The 27,099-nt window shown below is 39.8% G+C and overlaps 2 protein-coding genes across 2 annotated transcripts in view; one reads left to right on the top strand and one right to left on the bottom strand.

The window, feature by feature from the left end:
* Positions 1-27,099, bottom strand: part of LOC135494239 (Na(+)/H(+) exchanger beta-like) — a 333,142-nt gene that overhangs the window by 237,942 nt on the left and 68,101 nt on the right. The window lies entirely within an intron of this gene.
* The window catches only part of LOC135494237 (zonadhesin-like), a 56,115-nt gene continuing 49,378 nt past the window's right edge, over positions 20,363-27,099 (top strand). Inside the window, exons 1-7 of the mRNA XM_064782083.1 lie at positions 20,363-20,427; positions 20,857-20,912; positions 22,644-22,886; positions 23,255-23,491; positions 23,903-23,953; positions 24,196-24,243; positions 24,946-24,990. Of these exons, the coding sequence (XP_064638153.1) occupies positions 20,858-20,912; positions 22,644-22,886; positions 23,255-23,491; positions 23,903-23,953; positions 24,196-24,243; positions 24,946-24,990 (679 nt within the window). The 5' untranslated portion in view covers positions 20,363-20,427; position 20,857. The remainder of the gene's footprint in view (positions 20,428-20,856; positions 20,913-22,643; positions 22,887-23,254; positions 23,492-23,902; positions 23,954-24,195; positions 24,244-24,945; positions 24,991-27,099) is intronic.

Below are 27,099 nucleotides of genomic sequence, written 5' to 3'. Positions count from 1 at the left end.
TACGCGCATACATTACATTCAGACATTTGAGCTTCCAAGCTTTGAGAAATAACAGGTCATGTGCGAATTCGGCGTGTAATTTTGGTAATTTACGTGAGTACATTTTCAACCCCGAAAAGTGTGATGAAGTTATGCTTTTATTTAGTAAAATTCGGTAGGCATGTCCAACAAGACATGTGTTTCAGCTGCCTAGGTGGGTGTGGGTCATCACTCAAAAGTCGTTCTCTGCAATGCATGCAAGCACTACGTGTGTGTTTGATTTGTGTATACAATGTACGTTACCCTCTCTACTTCAAATGAATGAACCTCATAAGGGTTTGATTAATTAATTGTTTGTCGTACCTTCTTCGATCGACGTCCGAACAAATTTTTAGGCTAGAGTACCGGGGTAAAACATAATGGGCGCTCCCCCATTTCGCTCGTTTCGTTTCGTTGCGCAAAGTCCAGTAAGCCCCTTTTGTTGGCCTGGGGGGCAGCATGATCGGTAGAAGTTGCATTGCAACTACACTCTGTTCCGCTGGAAAATAACCATTATAATGTATTTTGGAAATGATACTCGGTTAGCAGTACTGGTTCCATTCATTCATTGGTCTGAATTCTAGTCCTCGGTGAAATAATTTCAATAAAACTGAATATGCTACCGTATGTATGCACTTATTAGCACACTGTCACGTGCTTATTAAAATAAGGTGCGCTTATGGCGGCGCCTATACACCTTCATATAATTGAGACAAGACCACTAATGAATATTCATAGGTTGGAGGGTCCAGGCCTATCTATTAGACGAGTGCATGTTTTTTACTCTCAAGTACATATTTGGAGAGGTATTGAAAAAATATTTGTTGTGGCAAGTCTACAGATATAAAGAAATTATTTGATGAAAAAATTAATTTCGAATTTTGCTAATTGGGTAATAGGGGGCGTGTTTTGAGTTTTTTCTGCCAGTTGGCTGAAAAGAGTGGAAATATCAAAGTCTGTCTAATTTGTCGATTAAAAAAAAATTTCCGTGGTCAATCACCATTTTATTTTTCACCATTTACTTGCCCGACTGTCCGGAATAACATAATCTAAATTTCAGATTCACAACACCACGCGTTCTTTGATGCGTCGCAGTCAAACATTGACAATTTAACTGCTAAAAGGCTTAAAAAATCAATTGTGGTCTTGTCTCTATTTACACTACATTTTGGGTCAATATAGTGAAAAATTTGAATGTGCTCAAATCACTCTAATTCATTTAGAATATTGTATTGCTGATGATTTAAGGTCAAAACAAGCTAAAATAATGAGAAAAAAACTTAATTTGACCCAAATAAGAGTCAACCTAACCCCGGTCTAAGTTCGGTTTCATTTTTACAAGTCTTGTTGTGTTGCCATTCATTTTGTAATTTCTTTGAAACTACTTAGGCCTTGATTCTGAAAGTTGTGCCCTAAGCAGCAAAGATATTCCTTAATCACATCCTTAAGTTTCAGCTCCATAGCTTGCTTATTCTGGCCAGGGCAGGTCTTTGAATTTGGTGCTGTTGGGTGCAAAATCATGACTTTTTGTCGATTTTGTCCTCTTTCGTCGCTTTGGCACAGTTGTACCACTCTTTGAAATGTCTCTCATTTCTCCAAAAATGTCCAGATATGACTTTCCTTTGTTGGAGAGTTGTGGGATGTCATGTACATTAGTTTGAAAAAAATCTCAAAATGTTAACCCCTGAAATGTACCTTCATTGAGACAAGACCACTAATGAATATTCATAGGTTGGAGGGTCCAGGCCTATCTATTAGACGAGTGCATGTTTTTTACTCTCAAGTACATATTTGGAGAGGTATTGAAAAAATATTTGTTGTGGCAAGTCTACAGATATAAAGAAATTATTTGATGAAAAAATTAATTTCGAATTTTGCTAATTGGGTAATAGGGGGCGTGTTTTGAGTTTTTTCTGCCAGTTGGCTGAAAAGAGTGGAAATATCAAAGTCTGTCTAATTTGTCGATTAAAAAAAAATTTCCGTGGTCAATCACCATTTTATTTTTCACCATTTACTTGCCCGACTGTCCGGAATAACATAATCTAAATTTCAGATTCACAACACCACGCGTTCTTTGATGCGTCGCAGTCAAACATTGACAATTTAACTGCTAAAAGGCTTAAAAAATCAATTGTGGTCTTGTCTCTAATTCCTCGGCTTATTTTGGAACTGGCATTTCCCTCCTTTGACGTCATAATACCCTTCATGGCTGCTGGTCAACCATGACTTTCACCTTTGTCAGTCCTCGACATAGGCCGATTTTCCTCTGATGACATCATTATTCAACATACAGCACCACCATTATAGGAATTGTGTATACCAGTATACAAATATAAATAGATGTACTTAACGATTATAAGCGAACATACGGTGACATGACTAATGATTCCAATGAAATATTCATTCTTTTGTGTGAACGATTTCACAACCACGAGCTCACATGCACTGACCAGCATGCTGCTACTACAACTAATACTTTTATCAGACGCATTATTCTGAATTATCTCATAACAGATATGCACTCGGATTGGAGAAACTATGATAAAATCAATTACAATTGCTGAGTTCCTTCTTGACTGGAACCATCTTACGCCACGATGGCTTCGCGGAATTTGCGTAGCTGATTATTTTGGAGGCAAACACAGTGTCCTATCTTCTGGTCATGAAATCATTGTTGGCAAACAGAATTTTGTAGTCTTGTTCGATCTGAAATAGACAACAAAGTCCAAAAACTAACAAATGAAATTGCATTTTTGGTGGGGTCAACATGTCGGCCCCACCCCAAGCCTGTCGGCTCAATGGTGCCCAATTGATCAAGCAGGATGTCATCAAGTATCCAATTTATATTCAACTACTTCTTTAACATAAACGGTTGACACTGCAGGTTTTGCTGGATAGTTTTGTGACTTCAAACAGGGATTGGGGGAGGTTGGCCCTGGGACTCAAAATGTTGAGATTTCAACACAGACGCAAAATTCTGTATTCACCAATTCGGCATTGGACAATTCCCAAAATATTGGCTTCGCGAAAGATTTTCCAGCCAACTGTAACTTTCAGACTCACCATTCCTTTATGTGTAATCAGCCTTGGATAAGCCTCGAGGACTGCTTTAACCGTCAAAGATTCTTTAATCAAGTGCCCGTACCTCCCAACAGCGGTTTTACTCATAAAATCTTCTACCTGGGTGGCAGGGTTGCAATTGTACTTTAGCCATGCAACCATCTCTTTAAATTCATCCGATTCATCGCACTGAACATATGTGGAGGTAAAGATGCATTTAAAAGAATGATGTCCTTTCATAAAACTGATGTGATGTCCCAGACATACTAGTTTATTATCCCCTTCGTCATTTAAGGCCGCCGTTCCAAGGCTCATTGCGCAGAGTTATTTACATTGTGTATTTTAAGTTTCTAATATATTGGTCAGAGAAGTCCGGTTATATTTTTCAAAATAAATGGAAATTAACGTTAGCCTCGCTTTCAATGTACTTAAGTCTTACCAACACTTTCATCATTAACATCATCTTCAACACTGGTATCTTTTGCCTGTTCTGATGGGACTACGCAAACTGCATTTCTTCTGGCTTTGGCCTCCCCTTTCCTGACAAGTTCAACATACAAAATGCCTCCTCATCAATGCCTTCATCTGAAAATAGATGTAGTCCTAAATGAAATGAAAATCATGCAAAAATGAAGGTTGCCATACTTTAAGCTTAATCTGGTGGTATTACGTATACTAAGTACTAGTAATTAATGACAACAGGCCAGCCAGTCAATACTGACATGCTTCCATAAAGTAATTCTTGGTTTGATCAGGATTCAATTCTACAAGAAAAAGAAAAAAAACCTCAACTCCCACAAAATGGACACAAAAAAGTTTTAGTCCAAAAGCACCACCCCTTCTCAGCGGCCTACATGTAATAGAATAGTTTGCGGTTTTTGGAGTATTTTCAACATCCTGTGCAAATTTTATTGTAGCACTAGCCAATTTAGAATCAATAAAACAAATTTTGGAACAAAAAGATTCATCAACCACAATCATTCATCAACCACTGCTGCGCACTATCGCTAGCCTATGGTTGAAAAACCAGCACTTAATCTTGGCACACCCTGTTGTGAGACAAGCTTTTCAATACTATCAATACTACCAATTATGACCCCCCCCCCCCTACTTTCGTCAAAGTTATAGAATTAACCCTAACCCTAACCCTATGCATTATAGAATTTCCATCTATCTAGGCCTACCACTCTTGTTAATGCAGGCAAGCATTGTGTTGCTGCTAGGTATCCATACCCGGAACCCTGTCAAAAGGAAAGGATCATGCGGAGACCCTGCTGAGATCCGATATATCAATTCGATAATGTACCAGGTACTGTTATTCAATGTAATCTACAAGAGTACTCAATTTCGACCCGGCCATTTCATTCGATAAAAACCAGTTAAAAATACAGAGTTGGTAGATAATCATCAAGACATTTAGGAGAGGACAGGAAGGATTTGTGCATGAGTCGTGAGAACTGAAGGAAAAAGAGAACTAAAAACAGGTTTCGAATGGTGCGCGTTTTCTTTTTTGCCTTATGCCTTACAAAATTATCAAAAAATGTATTTTGTGCTGTCGGAAACATGAAAAAAAGAATATCTACAAAAGCTATATCTTACCCTTGAACACTTTAACCAGTTCTCCCATCCCCCATGAGGCCAACGTTTCCTCGACGTCCATTTCAAAGATCAGCGAAAACGAAGTTTGGCTTTTGAAGCGGGTTAAAAATGGCGGCGATCGACGCTGGACGTCTGCTGTCTGGGGGCGCATTCTGATTGGTCGAAGCTTACTACTTCAAGTGGTTAATTCACAAAATCAGTGATTCTGATTGGTTGGCTGATTTTACTACTTGAAATGGTAAAAAAGTATTCATGCTGTTTGGATTTCAAGTAGTAACTCTAACTATGAAAATAGTTATGTTAACTACTTATTGGTAAACGTATCGTTAACAACTTCAAATGGTAAATGATTTACTATTTAATTTTTGGAGTGTATGAAACTTCCGCGAGTCCTTTAAATATCAAAATCAACCGCGGGGACCAATCTTCAGTGGCCATGGCTGGGGGGGGGGACACATCCTTCCACATACCGTAGCTGGGTAGCCCGGAGACCAGGATCATTGGATTCCGTATTTTAGCAAAATCCATAGGAACGATCGCGTCATCGAGCCATCGCGTCGTCGAGTCATCGAGTTGAATACCACAAGCCTTTCGAAACGGGCGGTGGCTTTGATGTTGAAACCACACGTTCCCAAGTTGGCTGTCTCTTTATTGAAAGACTCTCAATGTCATCAGCCTAACTCTGAAATGAGGAATTAGCACCAAGCTGGTGGTCCGTGATTATCCAATCACGAGGACTGCTGACCGAAAATGCAGTCCCAAACCAAACTGTTTCTTTTACATAATCGGAGGTCTACCCCAGTGACACCAAGGACCACTGCGATCAAAATGAGGCTGAACGTATTTTCAATTACAAACATTGATATATAATGACCGTGGCCTTTACAATATTGTTTTCATAAACTTACTCGCCCTTTATACTGAAGATGTTATGGGGTCCTCCCTTCAGATCTGTCCAGGATGAGTTCAGAAGATGTTGGGCCGAAAACCATGACATTTTGTCGGTGTCCTTTCCATTAAAGCTCATGTATCCAACCTCAGCATTGGATGATATCACGGACACTTTAACCTGTAGGGAAAGTAACAGATTCAGGAGCGTAGCTAGCGAGGGGCATAGAACGAAAAACCTCGCTATAATACACCCATGAGAGTCTTGTGATAGTATCTTCCCCCATTTTCTCATCAGCTTGCCTTGCCTTGGAAAGGCTCAGCTGCACTTGAACACCTTGCTTTAAACACAACAGCTCCTACAAATTTAAAAATACATGTACCTAAAATGTGTTCCCTACGAATTAATGGGAACACTACGACATCAACTAGGTTATCGGTTTTTTATTCTTGATTCTACGTTGCTGCTTGGTTTGTTTTTACCTTCTGTATCCCTGACGTGGGCCATTTCTCGACCAATTCACTCTTGTAGTGGCAGTTGCACGACGGCTCATACTTGCTGTCAACAGACGTGAAAGACGCTCCAACCCATTCTGTGTAAACCTTCTTGCCAATTCCCGCCTGCCCGATGAAGGCAGTTATCCATTGGTCATCTGATGAAAATTACGTGTCATCACTATATGTATATGGTATAATCCCCTGTCATGTCTGTGCATTAAAGTTCGATTGCAATAATTCCCTTTTGAATCTGAATTCATGCGCTGATGATGTGACTGATTAGGATATCATTTCCGTAATGAAATGATAATTCATGTACATGTATCAATGTACAGAATATACGAAGAATACGTAGATATTTTTTCAATAGTCCCGTTATCGTAGTTAGATGCTCAGGAGAGCAGAATGTACCATAAAGATAAAGGGAACGTTTTAGAATTAAGAAATAAAAATATCAACCATTACAGCTCGCCCGTCCTTACGTGCTAAAATTGATAATTCGTGCAAAAAATGATAATTCATGTACATGTATCAATGTACAGAGTATACGAAGAATACGTAGATATTTTTTCAATAGTCCCGTTATCGTAGTTATATGCTCAGGAGAGCAGAATGTACCATAAAGATGAAGGGAACGTTTTAGAATTAAGAAATAAAAATATCAACCATTACAGCTCGCCCGTCCTTACGTGCTAAAATTGGCAACACAATAGAGCCGTTTACACGGGACCTAACCAATCTAGATCGATCCGGACCGGTCTAGGTTAGGTCTGCCATGAAACGGGTGCAAATGTTATCTGGTGTGGTGTGGTTTTTATTTTTCATTTAAAATGACAATGGGTGATATCCTTCTTATTTCATGAAAATATCTCAAAAATTTAAAAAGTTATGAGCGGTCAAAGTTAAAGATTCAGCAGGGCTCATTAAAAAGTGGGGCTGCTAGATAATGATATGATATGATGTCAAAACATGTTATCTAGTGAGATAGTTGATTCTTGAAAGATTCGCTCTGTACTTCACATACCATATTGATATTTACCGTATGTGTAGAGAATACAATTATTAAGAAGTCTCGCATATCCGAAACTGTATAACTTGATGACATCATGGCATTATCACGTTGCATTGTCACAGGGATTATAAAGAAATGCTGTTATACTGTCGAATGTGATAAAAAAAATTTAAATAAGAACTTCGGATTTTTATTTGAAACTTAATGACGCACCAATTCTGGAAAAAAATTCCCCTGATACTCAACACATTGGGATTTTGTAACATGGTAAGCATCTGGCTACATAACAATTACCTTGATAATTGGTAGAACTTGATCAACGAAATTTTAACAATTTGACAATAATTGTAAGATGAATAATAGACATAAGTTTCATTGTGTTCTAATGAGAACTTCAAAAGATAATTAAATATGAAAAACCTCATCAAAGCAGGGTACGCGGTATGGCATCACTTAATCTAATCAGGATCTCATTATCCGTTGACTCGTTTTTCAGTTAGAACTTTGAACATTTCATAACTCCCTCAGTTGTTGAGATCTGTTCTTGAAATAAGAAGCAAATTCCTCCATCACCTTTGGCATGTTGTTTGGTCTTCGGGAATAAAGTGCACCACAAGAGGTCATTGCCGTGTGCTATGCCTTTAAATAGGGTTACATCACAGCAGGCTCGAAGATCTTTAGTGTTATTAGTAAATCACCACATTTAGAGCATTTTGTTCGAGCGTTCTTGCCGCGCACATTTGTGTACATTTACATGCAATACACGTGCAATATGGAATATACTTGAATATTATCGCTGCTTTGGAGAATGACCTTATGTATGAGATTACTCTCAGAGGTCCATCGACAAAGACCTCTACCATGTCAACAAAAAGCAAGAGCTCTACTTACATTTCACGCAAGTATCTACATCTCCGTTGATCTTTCCAATCATTAGCTCTCCCTCGGCAGACAATCCCGTACACTTCGCTGTGAGTTTACCATACATGGCCGCCACACATTGATCATTATGGTCGCATCTACTGAGGCACTCTGGCAGACAAAGACTAATGATCGAAGAAATAGTAGTTCCATAAAATTCTTGGTTTTTGAAGACGTTATACCACTGTGCTGCACTCGTATCATGAAGTCAAGGTAGTAAGAATAGGAAAACATTCCAAACCATTCTCTTGGTTTTCGCACAAAACATCACACTAGTATTTCCCACTAACGAAGCTTCAGTTGCCTTTATTCATATCAGTTGATGGAATGTACAATGTATTCACATATTTGATGGAATGTCAGTCGTCTTTACTCCAATGTGTTGATGGAATGTCGGTTGTTCTTAATCCTGTTAACGTTGATTGAATGTCAGTTTTTTTCACTCGTTATCATATAGTTGATGGAATGTCAGCTGTCTTCACTCCTTATTACAACATTGATTGAATGTCAGCTGTCTTCACTCCTTATTATAACATTGAATGAATGTCAGCTGTCTTCACTCCTTATTATAACATTGATTGAATGTCAGCTGTCTTCACTCCTTTTCGTTGATTGAATGTCAGCTGTCTTCACTCCTTTTCGTTGAATGAATGTCAGCGGTCTTCACTCCTTTTCGTTGATAGAATGTCAGTTGTTGTTACTTCTTTTCGTTGATGGAATGTCAGTTGTTCTTAATCATGTTAAAAGTGATGGAATATCAGTTGTCTTTACTCGAATGTGCTGATGGAATGTCTTCACTTCTTTTCCTTAATGGAATGTCAGTTGGTTTTAGTCCTTTTGTTGATAACGTTGTCTTCACTCCTCTTTCGGTGTCAGAATGTGAGTGATGTCTGTTTTCTTCGCTCCTTTTTAACATGTTTAATGAAAGGAGTGACAGTCGCCCACGAATTAATTTAATTATACGAAGTGGGCTAGTTTTTTCTTTTTCAGTCGGAGAAAACTTTTCTAAACAAACATTGACAACTGAGAAATCGATCAGATGTACACTGACTGTTCAGTTGAGTTCATCAGTCTAAATCAGAATTTGGTGAAAAACATTTCATCGGCTAAAGATATTCAATGTAGATGCTGGAATAATAAATTTCCCCATGTCGATTTGGCTATCAGGTGTGAACGTCTCTACCTAGATAACAATAGAATGACGGATGGCATTTTGACAATATGGATAAAGACTGATTGCAAATAGGAATCAATACAATGTAAATTCGTCTGATATTGATGACCAGCAATATTATATATAGCAGCCGCATTACCCTGGTAATGCTTGGTGTTATTATTTGTACTAATAGGTTCATTTCGTTAATGAAAATTGTGTAATGCAGTATAGTTTATCAAACGTCTCTACCAATTCACCATAATAAAACATTACACCATTAATAATGGACAATGTTGAATTCAATGTCGATGACATGGTATTGACATTGGTGGGTAACTGACTTGGGAAACCCATCTGTGTAGCAGCAAATTCAACCCAACATCGAAATGGAAAAATGGCTATGTCTCGTTTCCCATTAATTGTGGATGGGAACTAACGAAATTTTAACGATATCGAGTTCTTGGTATCGTGATGTTAATAAATTTCCCTCTGTCGACAGAAATCAAAGCAACCTTGTAAAGCATCAGACTATACCAGCGGATGACGTAATTGGTGCAAAAGTTTTTACCCAGTGTCGGTCGATGCAAACAAAAACGTTTTTTTTCTCCAAATATCGAGTATTTTTAAATTGATCAAATTAAATATCACAACATACAATAGTAACGGACTTGGGCCTGGTAGAAAGGAGTACATGAGTGACTTGACCGCAAATAGTGACTTTTTATTTATACAAGAACACTGGCAATATGTTGAGCAGCTTAATAAACTGAGCGCGGACTTAGGACATAACATGAACATCCATGGTGTTTCTGGCATGGACAAGGAATACTTGTTGGTTGGCAGACCACATGGGGGTGTCGCAATCGCCAGGAACGTGAGTTCAGGCGCTGTTGTCAAACCTGTCCAGTGGGAATCCAAACGAGTGTGTGCGGCTCAGGTCAAAAGCTTGAGTCTTCAGAGTGAAATTCTTTTGGTAAATGTTTATATGCCGACCGACAGTGGTCAGCAGAATATTGGAGTTTTAATGGGGTGCTGCAAGAAATCTCAGCTATTCTTGAAAGTAATCAGGCAACTGATATAATTATTTGAGGGGACTGGAATACTGACTTTAGCAGAGCTGACTCTGCACATACTCGATCCTTACTGGATTTTATTGAAAGGGACAGTCTGGTCTGTGGTAAACTGCACAATACCTGTGATGTGGAATATACATTTGAGAGTAAAATAACGGGCGAAAGATCACTACTTGATCATTTTATTGTTTCGGAAAGTGTATTCAGAAAGATTGAGCGATATAGTGCACTTCACAGAGCAGACAATCCATCTGATCATTCTAGTTTATCTATGGCTGTTAAAGTGAATGATGATAACCAGGTGTACAGGGATGGCAGACACATGGAACGTTCCAAAAGAAAGCAGTTATGGGATAAAACCAACCCGGAGCAACTAGATGGGTACAAGCAACCACTATCTGAGAAGTTAGATGCTATAGAGATCCCAGAATTAGCTCCCAGGTGTCAAGATTACTTGTGTATAAATCATTCTAGAGAAATTGAAAAATTTCATGATGATATTGTATCTGCATGCGAGGCGGCTAGTTTGGTGACAATACCTTCTTGTAACCAGGGGAATGTGCATGGTAATGGTAGAGCAGGTTGGGAAGATGATGCAAATGAGAAACAACGTCAAGCGCCTTCTTTGGCATGAAATTTGGAAGGACAATGGTAGGCCTAGAAATGGTGTTGTTGTGAATATTCGCCGGCACTCCAGATCTGTGTATCACTTGGCCGTGAGACGGGTCAAAAGATAGAGTTGCTGCTGAAAAATTGGCTAGGCGTAAAAACAATAAAGAGTTTTGGAAACGTGTCAAAAAGATCAAAGGTTCGGGTGGTGTAATGCCGAGTTCAATGGATGGTGTCGAGGGTAAGGAAGCTATTTGTGAAGTGTTTGCTGATAAATTCAAAAGGTTGTATAATTCCGTGCCTTATGATAATGTTGATATGAACAATTTAAAGGAGTCGATGAGTGAAAACACCCTGTTAAAGTGCTGTGAGGGACGATGTAATAAAAATCATCGGGTTAGCGCAGAAGATGTTAGCCTGGGTATTAGGAAACTTAAGAGGGGGAAGAAGGATAGTTACCCTAACATTCAGTCAGATCATTTTATTCTATGGTCTCACATGGATATTGTCCTACTAGTTTTTCTAAGACGAGGGTGGTACCTATTCCGAAGAATAATCGTAAATCTTTGAGTTCATCTGACAATTATAGAGGAATATCACTTAGCATTATCATTGGTAAAATTTTAGACAACGTTTTTTTTAAGGAAATATGATGCTGTGTTAAATACCGCTGATGCTCAATTCGGTTTCAAAGCTGGACTTTCCACTGCTACCTAAAGAGGATACCGCGGTGACGTCATATCACGTGATCACATCCCATATTACTGATCGCTATGGCCAATCAGATTCAGTCTACTGACAGCACCAGCACTGAACACATCTCCACGTCTCACTGTCTGGTGCGCTCCTGTACACAAAAACACCAATAGACATGAAATATTGCAATACCTAATATGGATTCTTCCTGTGTAAAATAAAATTTACAGAGGAGATTAACTTCCACGAATAAAAAAGACGTTTGGCGTGGCCAAAGTGCAGAAATAATGTCTCCGATAAAATACACTACGAAATACACTAGGCAATGCACTACGCGATACATGGTAGAGATGCAGTTGAGTTTGTTATTCTTTTGACTTAGAAGCCCGCCCATATCATGATATATTCATGTATTCATGAAGTATGAACTCATTTCTGTCCCATACAACTCTAAGAACAGTCAATTTCTCCTTAAATCATCACCGAAACCGCGATATCCGCAGGAAGATTTCGTTATCGTGTCAGAAAATGCATGATCTTACAGGGGCGCTAACTCGACAAATAGAGGGGATCTATGGGGATCTATGCGAGTTTTAGGTCCTACAGGTCTCGAACTTGTAAAATCTGTAAACATGCCTCCAAATCCCATTACGATAATGAAGAAATTACCCCATATCTGGGAGACTGTTTTGAAACCATCGCTAATTTTGGAAGATCGGTGCCCGGCTATTTTGTTTTAAAAACCCTCTTTTTCCCCATCAAAACAGCACTTTTCATTATTCAAATGATAACTTATTGTCTGAAGACTTATTTCCTAGCAGAAAAGTACTAATAACTCTGATTTGATGCGAAAAATCTAACTTTATTTGATGACTTGATTTTCCCTTGGCCGTGGATCGAGTTTGTTTACAATATGCAGCGCCATCTTGGAAAAGCCGTGACGTCACCGCGGTATCCTCCTTGCTGCTACCAGGTAGCACTGCTGTAAACGAAGTAATAGAATACTACAACAGTAGTAAAACTCCTGTATATTGTATGATGCTTGATGCTAGTCGTGCGTTTGATAGTGTCCGCCATTTCGTGAAATTATTCAGGCTTCTTGTAAATAAAGGTTTGTGTCCCACGTTTTTTGGCAATCCTATATACTGGTCAATGCATGCAGGTCCAATAGGGCGATAGTATTTCATCTGATTTTAGTGTTAGTAACGATGTGAAATAGGGTGGGGTGCTATCTCCTGTCCTGTTTGGCATCCACATTGATGAACTTGTGGAAAAATTGTCTCGGTCGGGTGTGGGTTGTTATGTAGGTAGCATATTTTGTGGTGTATTTGCGTATGCCGATGACTTAATCCTGTTAGCTCCGTCATTCTTTGGATTGAGAAAGATGCTGGGTTTTGCAAGCGAGTTTTTTCTTCAGTACAAAATTGTTTTTAATGCTACAAAAAGCCGGTTTTTAGTATTTGGTTGTGACGATCCACCTGATGGGGTAATTTTTCATGGGAATATGGTACGCCTGTCGAGGGAGGAAATTCATTTGGGCATTTTGTTGGGGGGTGATGTAAGAATGAGACGGGTACAGTGTATGGTAAACGTTTTGTATAGGCGGACTAACCTACTTCTAGCTCAATTTAGATTTGCAAATTTTCAGACACGCTACAGTTTATTTAAATGTTATTGTATGCCATTGCATGGGTACCAATTATTGGAATTGTCTCAGGTGTGTATGGAAAAACTGTATATTGTATGGCGGAAATGTATCCGACAATTATTATTTTTACCATACCGTACTCATAATGTACTCTTGCCAGATATTGTGCAGGATTGTTGTATAAAGTCACAACTCGAGAAAAGGTTTGTCAAGTTTATACATGGATTCAGGGTTTCAGAGAATAAGTTCGTTAGGGTCAGTGTTCAGTTAATCACTTCGGGGTTAAAGTCGCCAATAGGGAAAAGTTTTACCTCTATTTCTAGCAATCATAATTGGAGTAGATATCAGGTTCCAGATCTGAGGACAATGATGAGGGATTTAAACAGGGAAAATAATAGAAACGGGCAAAACATGGTGGCTTCTCAGATTAGATATTAATGGTTATATTTATGCGTGAAGAAGGCTGGAACTTTCTGAATACAGAAGAAATTAAGGAACTGTTAGTATTTTTATGTACGGGTTATTTGTCCTCTGATGTGGAACTTGTGTTCCGCCGGTTAAGAAATCTCTATGTACTTATGTCTCGGGTGTGTATTATGATTTTGTATCTTGCACTCGCACCTTGCACGTGATTGTTATCTGCACTATCTTTGTAATTCTCTGTACTACAGTACGAGATAAACATATATATATAAATTACGATGTACTATCCGGATTCATGAATTGACCAAAATTCGATGACTTCCTTTTATTCCCATACAGTTACTTCAATTAGTAACAAGTTCTTGTCAGATCCGCCAAAAATCGTTTTTGTCTTACATTACCGAAAATAAACACTTTACGGCGGCTTTTTATACCGCGAGATAAGAAATCGCGAAATCGCGAGATGAGTAATCATTATTTTCTGCCCCAACTGTTTCTACTTCACTGGACCATGACAATCCCCACTTCCGATGCTGCCGTGAACTTCACCATTCAATGGAAGTGGGGCCGAAGACAATACAAAGGCTACATGCAACTATGTCCAAACACACGACTGACTTTCAGGGAATTTAGCGATAATCTCAGCTCGTAGCAGTTGTCCCAATTCCTCCTCCTTAATCTGATGAGGGGGCGTCCCGGCTCTTCTGCCGTGAGAGTTTTTACTTTGAAGAACTATTTTGAAAAGGCCACAATTGTGGATTAATTTCTTTCCTTTCCCCGTCTACCGCGAGGGGGCACGGCATGCAGTATACGAGCTGGTGCAAGAGCTTGGTAACATGCGGTGATGGGCATGACTTAGTGGAGTTATTTTTACTTTATCGTATGCACATTGGCCGAAAGCCGTTTATAAAGCCACACTCGTGGGGATTTCCAATGGTTTGTCAATCAATGTGTTTAGCTTTTTCTGATTATACTAGTAATGCCACGTCGTACCCGAGCAAATCATAACACATCAAAGACTAGCTTCACGGAAGGTATGGAATCTCACTGAAATGTCAACGGAAATAAATCGGCGAGAACGGATTTGGTTTGTGACAATACAATGAATGAAAAATAAATCCCGCATCGAAGTGTAAATCAAAACAAGATAGGGAATGTATTACGAAAAAAGAAGGGACCGAAAAAGAGGGGTTGCTGTTGTTATTTCTTTTATGATGCACAGAGTGCATCATTATTGAGAAGGACCCCCACGGTAATGAGGGTCCTTTAAATGATCATCTGCCATGGACATTGGACATGCCCATCCTGAGATGCCCAGTTGTGTCGATGATGGGGACAATGAAGCACAGAAGGGTGACAACCATGAAGATGAAACTTCCAATGACTCAGGCAGATCAAAATGGGCCAAGTACTGTGGCTCGGATCCAGAGTGTGAAATTATTTCATGATGAAATTCATGGCCATGAGCAACAACAGTATCAATTGTGTTAGAGGTCTACATCATTGAATGATGATCGAGGCCACCTTCAAACTGACTGACATGAGACTATACAGTATGATAGCCGGACTTTCGTTTGCGAACGTGCTTGGCGGGCATGATGTGGTAAACACCATAAAAACATGCTCCAACGTCCGAATTTCCAAGGTCGATTAGTAAATACCTATCATTGTTGAGGACGGGCTTATGATTATTATGTATCTAAAAAGTGCCAAGGTTGAGTTGGGAGAGGTTTCGTTTTGGTAAAATTTGATGACTTTCTAAGTTGTGTTCGAATCTGATACCCAACATAGTACATAATGTATAAGCTCTGTAGACGTGCAGTAAAATAGTGCGCAAACCTTGTTGCTGAATGTCGGAGAACTGCGCAGTTCACATTGGGAACACCCGGTCATGACAATCTTCTAGCTGGTTATCTAATCTCAGAGACACCGATAGCAACGGACGATCTGCTATTGGGCTGGCGGCATTTAAGTTCAGTTGTAGTCGTGTATGATAAACTCTCACCAATATCCGGATGAGCCGTTATTCTCACTTTCCGACTAGTATTCGAGTAGTTCCGGACAGTTCCGAACGAGAAAGGTGGCGGCGGCAGTGGCGTCATCATACTTGTATTTACAGATAATTACCTCGTTGTAATTAAGGAATGATCCTAATTGCCTGAAAATTGTAGGGTATTAATAGTTTCAAAGGGCCTTTCTAATGAAAGGGTCGTTGTAATATTTGATGGCAACATTTCTAAATTCCAATCGGAGGTTTTCAAGCAAAGCTGGCGGACTGTACGTCCAAGAAACTTTAAAGACTCCCCGCGCTGAGGCGCGGGGGAATAATGATAGCTCCGTACTACAGCCTCGGTCTCATGAATGTTCGCCTTTTAATGTTCCATAATTGCAATACATTCTGTGGCGGCTGATACTCCCACCTAGGTTGGCATCTTGCGATTTCGCATTCCGTATCTCGCGGTTTGTAATAAACCGTTTACGGCTGGCCAAAAAGCCAACACATAGCATTCTTTAGAAGCTTGAAAACCTTAAGGTTATATGATTGTACACGTGAGCTGACATTGGAAGACTCTTGTTGAGCAGATAGGAGAAACAAGGAGAAGCATTATTTTCTATCGGTGACAAATACCGTACTACACCGACGTTCTTCTCCAGTGTTTCACCAATAAAGCCTTCATCCACACATAATGGATATACTGTTTCACAAAACGCATTCTTATATTTCTGATTCTCAATCATGCTCTGGTAATAGAAAGCGCAGTGCTTTAGGCACGCTTCTTTAGAGCTGCAGTACACCTCCAAGACATGCTTCTCATAATCTCGATCACCGTCGAGCAAGACCTCACTAAAACTAACTCCATCAACCAAGCTTTGCTCATCACAGGAAATGAGGAAGACATCTGGGATGCGATGAGACAAGGAAAAAATTGGATGGTATGTCCAGCTTCTAGGGAACAAATCCAATGTCGTCTCTATCTGTTTCAAAGTGTTTCCTGAAATCATCCTTCTTTAGAAACTCCCCCAGCTTGTTGAATTCTATTTTTTGCGCGCCATTGACGTAGTGTTGTAGCGTTACGAAAGCAGTTTTCACACTAAAAGGTCCTTTGGTTTGGGTAACTCAAAATGTATGAAGCCTGAAAGTAGAACAATGATTACCTAATGATTTTTATTAAAAGCGATTTGAAAAACATAAAACCGTTATTTTATTCCGCTACGAATAGTGCTGCTTTGTATGTCCGTGATCGATATAAGCCATCAGTATTTGTGGTGTGGTATTTATTTGGATATACGGCAAGGCACTGATAAGCACTGATCAAGTTAGTTTTTGAGGGGCGAATCCGCATGGCAAATTCGGTTAAAAATGACGTCATGAGAGGTGAATCGGGGGTACAATAGCCCAGAGGCTCACTGAAAAAAAAATCATTATTCAAACCTCATCGTTTAACCTAAATAGTAAAAAAAGTATTTTCAAATTAGAAAGCATCCAACGTGCCACGTCGAGTTTCGTATGAACCTACTGGGCTTTCGTACCGATCCGCGGGTCCGGTCCGACTCTGCGCGCCCGTTCTCGGCCGTAGAGATGGGGCCCTATACCATGTGCACAAAATGGTATATTCGTACCTCATATGGACAATAGGGAGTTTTCGCAAATCCCCGATACGACAACGCGAACGCCTATCTCTAATCGCAAAGCTCAGACCATTTAGCTCATGTCAAACTCATCAACTCCAACAAAATCTGTGTCAAAGCCTTATTGGGAGCGCCATCGAGGCACCAGTGGTTTTCAATATACTCCACCTGTCGATATGACGTATAGGAGTAACTTAGGATGTGAGAGCTCACGAACAAAAACATGTTTAGCTAACAATATTAAAATGTAAAGTCTGGTTTCTCATTTGAATATTTTTCTGATCACATGTTTCATGAAAAGTGACTCTCACAACAGAACTGAATTGTAAACCGGTGCTATTGTATCGATCACGCGAAATATAAGTGTAAATCTAAACTATTATTCGAGAACTGATCGTTTTCAAAGCAACACTCGGAGGGCGATTCTGGCAGTACTAGTATTACCCATCTGGCGTCCGCTGGTAAACTGATTTTTCTGTATTGTAAAGGATTGTTTAAGTAGTAAAGGATTGTTCAAGTAGTAATTATGGACAAAGGATTGGCCTCAGAAAGTCTCCAGAATGCCTCGCATCCCAGCTGGCAATGGTTCAGGTTTCTCTGTCGAAATATTGACAACTTAAGAACACCTGCTTCATGAAAATGTGGTATTTTATCTGACGACATATATAAATTCTTTTGAATGGTTCTCTCGTTTATACACGCATATGTCAGCGCAAATTTGAAGGATTGGTCCCAGAAGGAATCCAGAATGCCTCGCTGTCCACATTCGAGATCCTAGCTGTCAACACAGTATAAAAGTGGTGTGACAGTTACACTGAAAATGGGTGTTCAATCAACACTGAAACTCAGGGTTACTTAGTGCCCCTCACCGATTTTCGGTGTAGGGGTTACACCCCTTTTCGGTGTTCATTGAACACCGACAGGTGGTGTTCATTTTCAGGGACACCGATTTATGATATTGATGAATACTCATTTTCGGTGTTCACAACACACTGTAAGACGGTGTACCTATCCATGAACACTCACTTAGGGGATCCGCTGAACACCGATTTTTGGTGTTGAAAGTGTAGCAGTGCAGAGGGTGTACCAGTCAGTGAACCCTCAAATAGTGGGTAGGTTGAACACCAATGTTCGGTGTTGAAAGAATTGTACACTGCTGGAATTGGACAATACTGGTTTCCATAGTTCAAAGAACTACACCAGTCTGGCGGCTACTTGATAAGTGGCAGGAACCTATAAAGTGGGTGATTCTACCATAAAGAAGAATTGGGAAAAATCCTGTTATTAAGAATTAAAATTTCATTTATTAATAAACAATTTAATCTTAACTCACATACAATGTATGGCAAGCCTGGTGGCTACAACGGTTCGATAAGGGCGAGAAAAAAAATTAAAGAATTGATGATACGAAGAGTTTGAGGTTGTGGACGCATATCTTGGAATGCTTTTCCACTATGGTGGGAAATGGTCACATCAGGTGGAGGCAGCTCATTCGGCCTACAAGGCACTGTTTACAATGAATAGTCACATGTCAAAGTTTAAAATCGCCTGTGAGTGGAGTCGGTCAATGTTACCCTTTTTGTATCATCAAAACTCAAACTCTCGTCCAGCCATAGTTCAGCTTTCTCTGTCAGGCCTTCATACACTACATGACAAAAGTAGAAATCAGCTGCTACAAAAGTCACCTTCGACAAAAGTCATTCTGGTGACATTCCACAGAAGTCGAAATTTCTCCACACACTGATAGACATGTGGACGTGCAAAACGCAACTGCGACATATGTTTCGAGTTGACACTCGACAATAGTCAATAATGTAACACACATTTGCTACAAAATGATCCCGACAGGCCACAGAAATCACCATTTGCCACAAATATTTTTGTGACTTTCCACAGTTGTTGACTGGTCACTACACATTCATGACATTCCACTTCAACAATGACCAAAACTCTTCTACACCGACGTCACACTTCATAACCATGGCAGACACCGAACTGGTCGCATCGGTATGTCTGTCTCTCATTGTCATCATTCGGCGGAGACGAACCAGACGAATGCGATTTTCTTGATTGCGTCATCTTCTGTTAGCATAAACAACGGCGGGTATTAAAACAGTACAAGCACTCAAGTATTATCAACATGAATGAGATTTACCTTTTTGTCTCAGAATCTTTGGACTATAGGACTGTAGCCTGTGTACCACGCAAAGGGAAGTGGCTCCGCGTGCGATTTGCTCTGTCCTCATTCTAATTCAAACGACCAACACAGATTCATAAGTAGTGGATGAATTGCAATCCAAATCACAGGGTTTACATCCAATTTTCTTGTATTGTCTTCCAAGCAAATAATATTAAACTGGATATTAATATATTTTGTTCATTCATTTCTTGGGTAAACGTGTATTGAAATTGGTCGGGGCATATTTACCAACATTACCGATGTGAACCTTACCGGTGACATCCAATTCAGTAGCGATTCCGGCTATCTTTTTCCTCTTTTCGTTCCTATCGTGGTACAGAGGGGACTTGACGTTGAAAAGACATTCTTGCACCCCCCAAAGATCACAAAATCTTGATGTTTTTTTTTCTAAATACAACGTAGCCATCTTTCTGTCCCATGAGCAACAGGTCTCCAAAAATTGAACATATTCAATTCAGCTCTCCACAGCTTTCCACAGGCTTTCCACAGGGGTAAACATGCCCACAAAGGTCACTGAGTGAATACACACTGAATGACTTTTGTAAAAGATGACTCTACAGTTTGAAGCTGGAGCTGCTACCTGAAACACGGTCACAATAGTCGTAATCATCTACACACCTATTGACTTTTGTGGTTAACGTTATACAACTTTCAACAAGGCGGGACATATGGATACTTCGTAACAAAAGTTCCAATCGTATACACATTGCAACATTTTTTTGGAAACAAGCCACAAAATGACTTTTGTCATGCAGTGTATGGAGGCCTTGTTTGAAATTTCATCTCCGACATATGTTAATTCCTTTGACGGGTTCTCTCGTATTACGCAAATGTCAATACCAACATTCAACAGGGGTTTCTGGCAGTACTAGTATTACAAAGAAATAAATAAGGCTCGCTCATATATTTTCGGTATTACCGTCCTGGCATCCGTTGGGGAAACAATTGCATTTTTGCCCCGTTTCTTCTGGAAAGTCCTTGCAGTTCCACTCAAAGGTAGGTAAAAATCCAAACGAATTCCGAATCCTTCCTCGTTCGCTCAGGTTTGATTCTTCTTGGTGTTGCTGTTATAACTATATTTTTAATTCAAAAAGTATATTCGATCTTGATGTGATTTCTCTAAACTCCCATTGACAACTAACACTGCCTAATAACAGAACGTGCGCGTATTTACCACACTTTTTAATCTTAAAAACCAAATTGGCAGACTTTGGAACCTCTTTTATGCCATAATATTGATGTCAGATATTTTGCCCCTGAAAATGAAGTGGTAGATTATCTGCTATCTGTATGTGACTGATAAAACCAAATATTATAATTGGTAAAAACAAACACAACTGCTTATTAACCGTCGACCTCTTCGAAGTATTCACTGCGTTTTCTAACGATAACTTTTTCCTTTTCCTTTCTATCGGTTTCTTTTAGAATGAAATCTCCATTGGCATGGGTGGCCATTGTGGTCACTGCAATCTTAGCACAAGGTAGGACGTTTTCCTTCCGTCAACAGTGCAATTAACGCTAATTAACATGACTAACGTGTATGGCTGGCGAGAGTGGACGGAATTCCGAATTATGCCACGGCATAAATCTGAATTGTGGTGTGGCGTAATTCTCAATTATGGTGCATCATTAATCAACCAATCAATACCTCGGATCTCTAATTATGCCGCGGCATAAATCTGAATTGTGGTGTGGGTATATTCGGCAAAAGCAGTCAACTAATCAGATAGCCGGGAATTGTGGACGGAAGTGTCATTTATGGAGGACGGAAGTGAGAATTGTGGACGCGATTTGTGGGTTGATGTTATTTTCAATACACGATTGCAGGTCATGTGATCTTTGAGATTTCGCCGGAAGAGAAATTGTATAAAACGTGCGAAGCTCAGATGTCAACAAATGTACGTAGGTTGCTAAATGTTGGTTCTTTCTCTATTCCTTCTCATTGCATGCGATCATTGATCTCAAGCCCTTCACAGTCCTGCTCTTCTCAACTACCCTAAAAATACTTACCTGAAAATCTTTGGAGGTTTGCATTTTTTTACAATTTCATTTCCGCGAAGTCTCAAAGATCACATGGCCTGCAATCGTGTTTTGAAAATAACATCAACACACAAATCACAATTCTCACTTCCGTCCTCCATTAATGACACTTCAGTCCACAATTACCGGCTATCTGATTGGTTGACTGCTTTTGTCGAATAGACCCACACCACAATTCAATTTATGCCGCAGCATAATTCACGAGATCCGAGGTTTTGATTGGTTGATTTATGATTCACCATAATTGAGAATTATACCACACCACAATAATTGAGAATTATGCCACACCACAATCACACCACAATTCCTATTTACGCCGTGGCATAATTCTGTCCACTCGCGCCAGCCATAAACGTGTGCGGGGGGGGGGGGGGGGGGTAGCGTACGACTGACTCTGTTATTCGAGGACGTGACCATTCGCCCTTGCTGCGCGTTTTATTAAACTCGGTGATGAAATCGTTTTATAGTAATGAATTTCAAGAGCAAATTTTTAAATATTGTTCACTTGAAACATTTTAACGATCGCTATCACCATACGAACAAACATTCATATTATATGTACTTGATGTAAATGATGTCCATTTCTTTAATTTGGATTATTTGAAACCAGGATATCTAAGACTATGGTATACTCGCAAATCTTGTATAAGATCAGTTCGAGAGAAATGCGCGGTGTATCACTTATTCAACTTTCAGAAAGACTAGCTAAATACCGTCGAAATAAATAGTGGAATGCTATTTTAAATACGTAAAGGACCCTCTGTAACTACTTCAGGAAAATAGAAATGCGGTACATACACAATGCTGTAGTGCAGTTAAAATGCATACGAATTTGCTGAAACTTTGTATTATAGTATTTATATAATGTGTACGGCAGTGCTGAAATTTATATCTTTAGTACGTATTTACGCAATTGAAAATGTTCATATCCAAATACACATTTCAAGTTTTCAACGAACGGCGTAGGCCTAAGCCTTTAAACTCATATTCGGTGTCATTTCATTCGCTTTAATGCGCTTTTTGGAGCAACGGACTCTTTCGACCGAGTTCTTGTACATCGTATATAAATTTCGTCAACCGGTAAATGGTCAGTTTTATTTTGCTGTTGCCCATCATCGGCAATGCTTAGTCAATCTGATAAATCAATGTGGTCTAAAATAATTATGTTCCAGCGGAGAGTACTGTTCCTGTGAACCTGGCATTGAGGAAAACCTGTCTGCAATTCCATGAGGCGAGTGGGGGTAAAGCGAACCGAGCTGTAGACGGCAACAAAAACACTAACTATTTCAGCTACAGTTGCACCCATACCAGCGCCAACGCTGGTGATACCGTCAACAACAATTGGTGGGCGGTGGATTTAGTTGATATATCTTTGATACAGAAGGTTGTCTTATATAACAGAGGGGACTGCTGTGGTAGGTATGGTCGAACATGAGTCAAGAATAATATTTTTTTAAACACCATTGTGTCTTCTTCTTCTTCTACTTCTTCTACTGTATACACGTGTTTACGCGGCGCCGGTATACTAATCCTTAGTTGTGAAATATATGAGGGAGCAATTGTGGTGCTGGTTTACATCAGTATCTATTTTAAGTGCTCCGAGTTTAAGTGGGTCTCTTGTTTTGAACTTGGATTTCCTTGACTTGAATACGAAAAAGAAACCTTGGAGAAGACCACGCATCAGTCGCCGCTGTATGTTCTGTCATGCTTGCTTATCTGTACAGTAAAGCGAACGACTAGGACATACACCAAAATATTTTGCCTCTGATTGTGTTTATTGCAGGTTCTAGACTAGGTAATTTCGACATCGTGGTGACATACACCAGGCCTACCCCAGGGACGAGGCTTGTGTTTTCTTCTAGCGAGGTCTGTGCTCATAAGACTGGAGCCGTCTCACAAGGTCAATCACAGACATTTAACTGCAACAAGCAACTACAAGGGAGATATGTTGCGGTCGTTAGGTCAAGAAGCCAGGCGTTGACTTTGTGCGAAGTCGAAGTCTTTGGAACCCCCATTCCTCGTAAGATATTTCATTCACATGTACTACATGTATATGGTGCGATTCTAACGACAATTAGATAACTAGAGCTTTAACAATTCGTGGTCCTTCATTGGAGTCAGCTATAATCAGAAGACTGGCAATCTAATGCCATGGGTTGACGGCAAAGATCCAGCTAAACATATTGGATCACTAGTTAACAGGGACATGGTCGATGATTTGTACATTGGTCTTAGGCCGATAAATCAGAAATACAAGTTTACCGGAAAACTGGATGAGAACTGGATGAAAATTGTGATTTGGACTGTATTTGTTTTCCAATGGAAATGAACTGTTATCTTTCCTTGCTCGCTTTTCCCTATCCTTAGTTTTTACTCTCACCCCCCCCTTTTTTTTAATTCATCAAAATACACATCATCTCCCATATTTCAGCATGCAGCCTTGGTCTCAAGTTTGACGAGAGCACTAAAAAATGTGTTGATCGTAAGTAAACATCAGTATGTCATGTACGAAAAGCCAGGCCTGTATACCAGACAAGCATTGTACATGTACGTTCTTTTCAATGAGCAAATGTGAAAAATCATACTAAGAGCAAATGGCCAAGAATGTGTGTCTACTAGTAGTCGATAACAAAACTTTTACGAAATATAAAACTTGTTTGAACTAAGATAGAGTTTTCCGCACGGACATCTTTATTAACGTTCTATGTGGTATTGTACTTTCAGCTTGTCCAGATTATCAACAGAGGTGGGACGGAACGAGATGTGTTGTTAGTAAGTGAAATATCTTTCAATTCGGGAATGTCCAAATACCATTCTTAATGAACCCATTATAGTTTTGTGACTTTTCCCATGGTACGGAGCTAACTTTTCAACAGGTTACCACCAAAACCACGGGGTGGCCGCTGCGTGGCGCTGTTTGCCGCCAGGGTGCTGCTTCGCTGTTCCAGAGCCGTAACGTCTGTTGTGTCGGAGTTTGAGGTCAGCGCGGTCCATTTGACTGCTAATACACAATTAAAAAGACACACTTAATTGTAATAACAAACCATCAACCCATCCAATGCTCTTAGTTGTCTTTCTCTATAGTTTTCATTACCTTTCACCCAATGTCGTAAACAATGAAGAAGGTTTGAAATTTCCAAGGATAGAATGTCGTCCGCTGAACAAAGGATTGTATCATGCCCGTTCTTATCTTTGTGGTATAGATGGCCGTGGAAGAAGTGTTCAGCCCTATTGTATTCTGACTGAGTATGATATATGGTTCTATGGAGTCCACGGGAGACATTTCTATTTCTGCACCGGTACTGCACCTGTTCCATGCTATAACATGAAATTTGAATTTTGACTAAACTGGATATTTCTATTTTCAGTTTAGTTTTGATAAGATTTTTTTTAAATGTAGTAAAAAATTGGCCTTTCCGTTTGGGTTAGTATATCAGTCATCTTCCATGATATATATTTTTTGTTTCTCTTTAGGGTGCATTGCGAGTCAGAAATGGGTTGGAACGAAATGTGTTGCAAGTAAGTTGAGTGCTACACGTCAACTAGAACATTATAAGCTCACATCTTTCTCAGATTTTCGGGTGTGTTCAGTTGGAATTGGTTGTTCTGTTATCCTCTAGCTACATTCCATTTATGAGTGTTTGTCCGCATCGTTTGGAGCTTTTCAGTTCGAACTACTGGTTGGAGTTCTTTCATGTCTGGTTTTCATCAATCCTATAGCTTCGTGACCAAACATGATTTTTGGGCTTCAAAACGTCCAAAAAGTACGTTTCATCAGTTCTTTACCACGGTTAATGAGAATATCCGGCCGGTAGTTTGTATGTGCTCATAAGCATAAAAATCGTTCACTTCTTCAAGAAAGCATGAAATTTTGCAGAGGGGTATTATAGCACAGGATCATTAAAAAAAATGGACCCCAAAAAATTACGCCCCCTGGTGGCCGCCATCTTGAATTCCAAAATGGCCGCCAAAATAACCTAGTTTTGTCCATATCTCCAGTTCTAAAGCACGTAGGATGGAAAATCGAGCGCCTATACCCATGTTTTCAATATCAAGGAACATTTTCGGAGCATCAGAAATTCGGTCAGATGGCGGCCATCTTGGATTTCAAGATGGCCGCCTCAATTTTTTAAATGCCTCTGTTTTTGTCAAACTACTCTCAGGTGTATATCCGTCACCACTTCATATCTGTAACAACTATAATAATACCTTACTAAAAGAAAAGGGCTCAACCAAAAAAAAAAAATTAATGCGCATTTTTTATCCCATAATTCAGTGCTGCCACCTATGATTATGCCATATTTTTGAAACAAAGAAGCTAATTAAACCGAGATCATTTCTTCCCGTATTACCATCTGAATGGATCTATGAAGGAAATGTAGCATGTAAGTATTTGACAGTATGCTCTAGCATATAAATGCGCAAAAGATATACTTAAGTATTGAAAAGGAAGCACGTGCTGTCATGTCAAATGAAAGTGAAAGTACGATGTGCACCAGTGTGTAGGCCTACATGTATGGACATTAGGCCTAACATTGATCATCCGTACATGGTTTATTGGCAGTCTTTGATTGTAGTAAATGAAAGTGGTGTATCCAGGAGAACACTACCGTAAGTATGACTGACAATGTCAAATGTTGAGTTGTTGACAAGTTCTTTTTATAAATACCGGGGTATGGAGCGCAAAACAAGCCAAAATTTGAAAAACAACTCATGTCATAAATTTTTTTCAGGAATCGGTGAATGATGTCAAAGCAGTTCCGTATGGTTAGGCCTGGTGAGGTTGGAGAAGTACGGAGGCCCCCAATTGACTGGAATCTGTGCCTACTTTGTCAAACTTCGTCATCAGAAACCCTTTCCCAACCGTTGCGGGGTAGAGGGCGAGGTCACAGTGAAGCTTCTACCGGCACAAGTTATCAGACATTCGCGACTAACCTAGCTAGGTTCAAAGAACTTGGTCAGGTACCTCTCAACATTTGTACTGAACAATTAGATGATGGGTCAGGTATTCAAGAGACATTGCGGAAGAACGAAGCGAAGTGGCACAAGACGTGCAGGAACATGTTCAGTGAATTTAAGTTACAGCGAGAAATCAAACGAAAGTCCGAATCAGAAAAAGACGCGAATGGTGATGGCAGGCCCCCAGTAAAACGAAGAAGGTGGTCTACTGGTAGTTTGAAAGATGATTCGATATCAGTCCCAGTCTGTTTTTTCTGCGATGGAGAAGCTGGGCCTTCAGGATTACATGCAGTTTCTACTCTTAGGACCGATACGTTGGTTCGCTGGTATGCCGCAGAGCTAAATGACACCAAGCTTTTGGCGAAACTATCAGCGGGTGATATGATTGCATTGGACGCAAAGTACCATAAGAACTGTTACAACAAACTGTACAACAGGTTCAAAAAGGGCGATAAGGACAAGCAAGGTGCAGAAAGTCATGGTCGGAAAGCGTCTTCATCCTATCACAATATTGCGCTGGCAGAGTTGATATCTTACATAGATGAAATGCGGCTGATCGAGACCCCCGTGCCAGTTTTCCGTCTTGCTGATCTAGTCTCTGTCTATAGTGAACGTCTTACAGAGCTGAGTTCAGAGGACAGCGATAAGGTCAATTCAACGCGCTTGAAG

This window comes from Lineus longissimus, chromosome 10 (assembly GCF_910592395.1).
Source record: "Lineus longissimus chromosome 10, tnLinLong1.2, whole genome shotgun sequence".
NCBI lineage: Eukaryota > Metazoa > Nemertea > Pilidiophora > Heteronemertea > Lineidae > Lineus > Lineus longissimus.
This window is presented reverse-complemented; position numbering and strand designations above follow the sequence as displayed.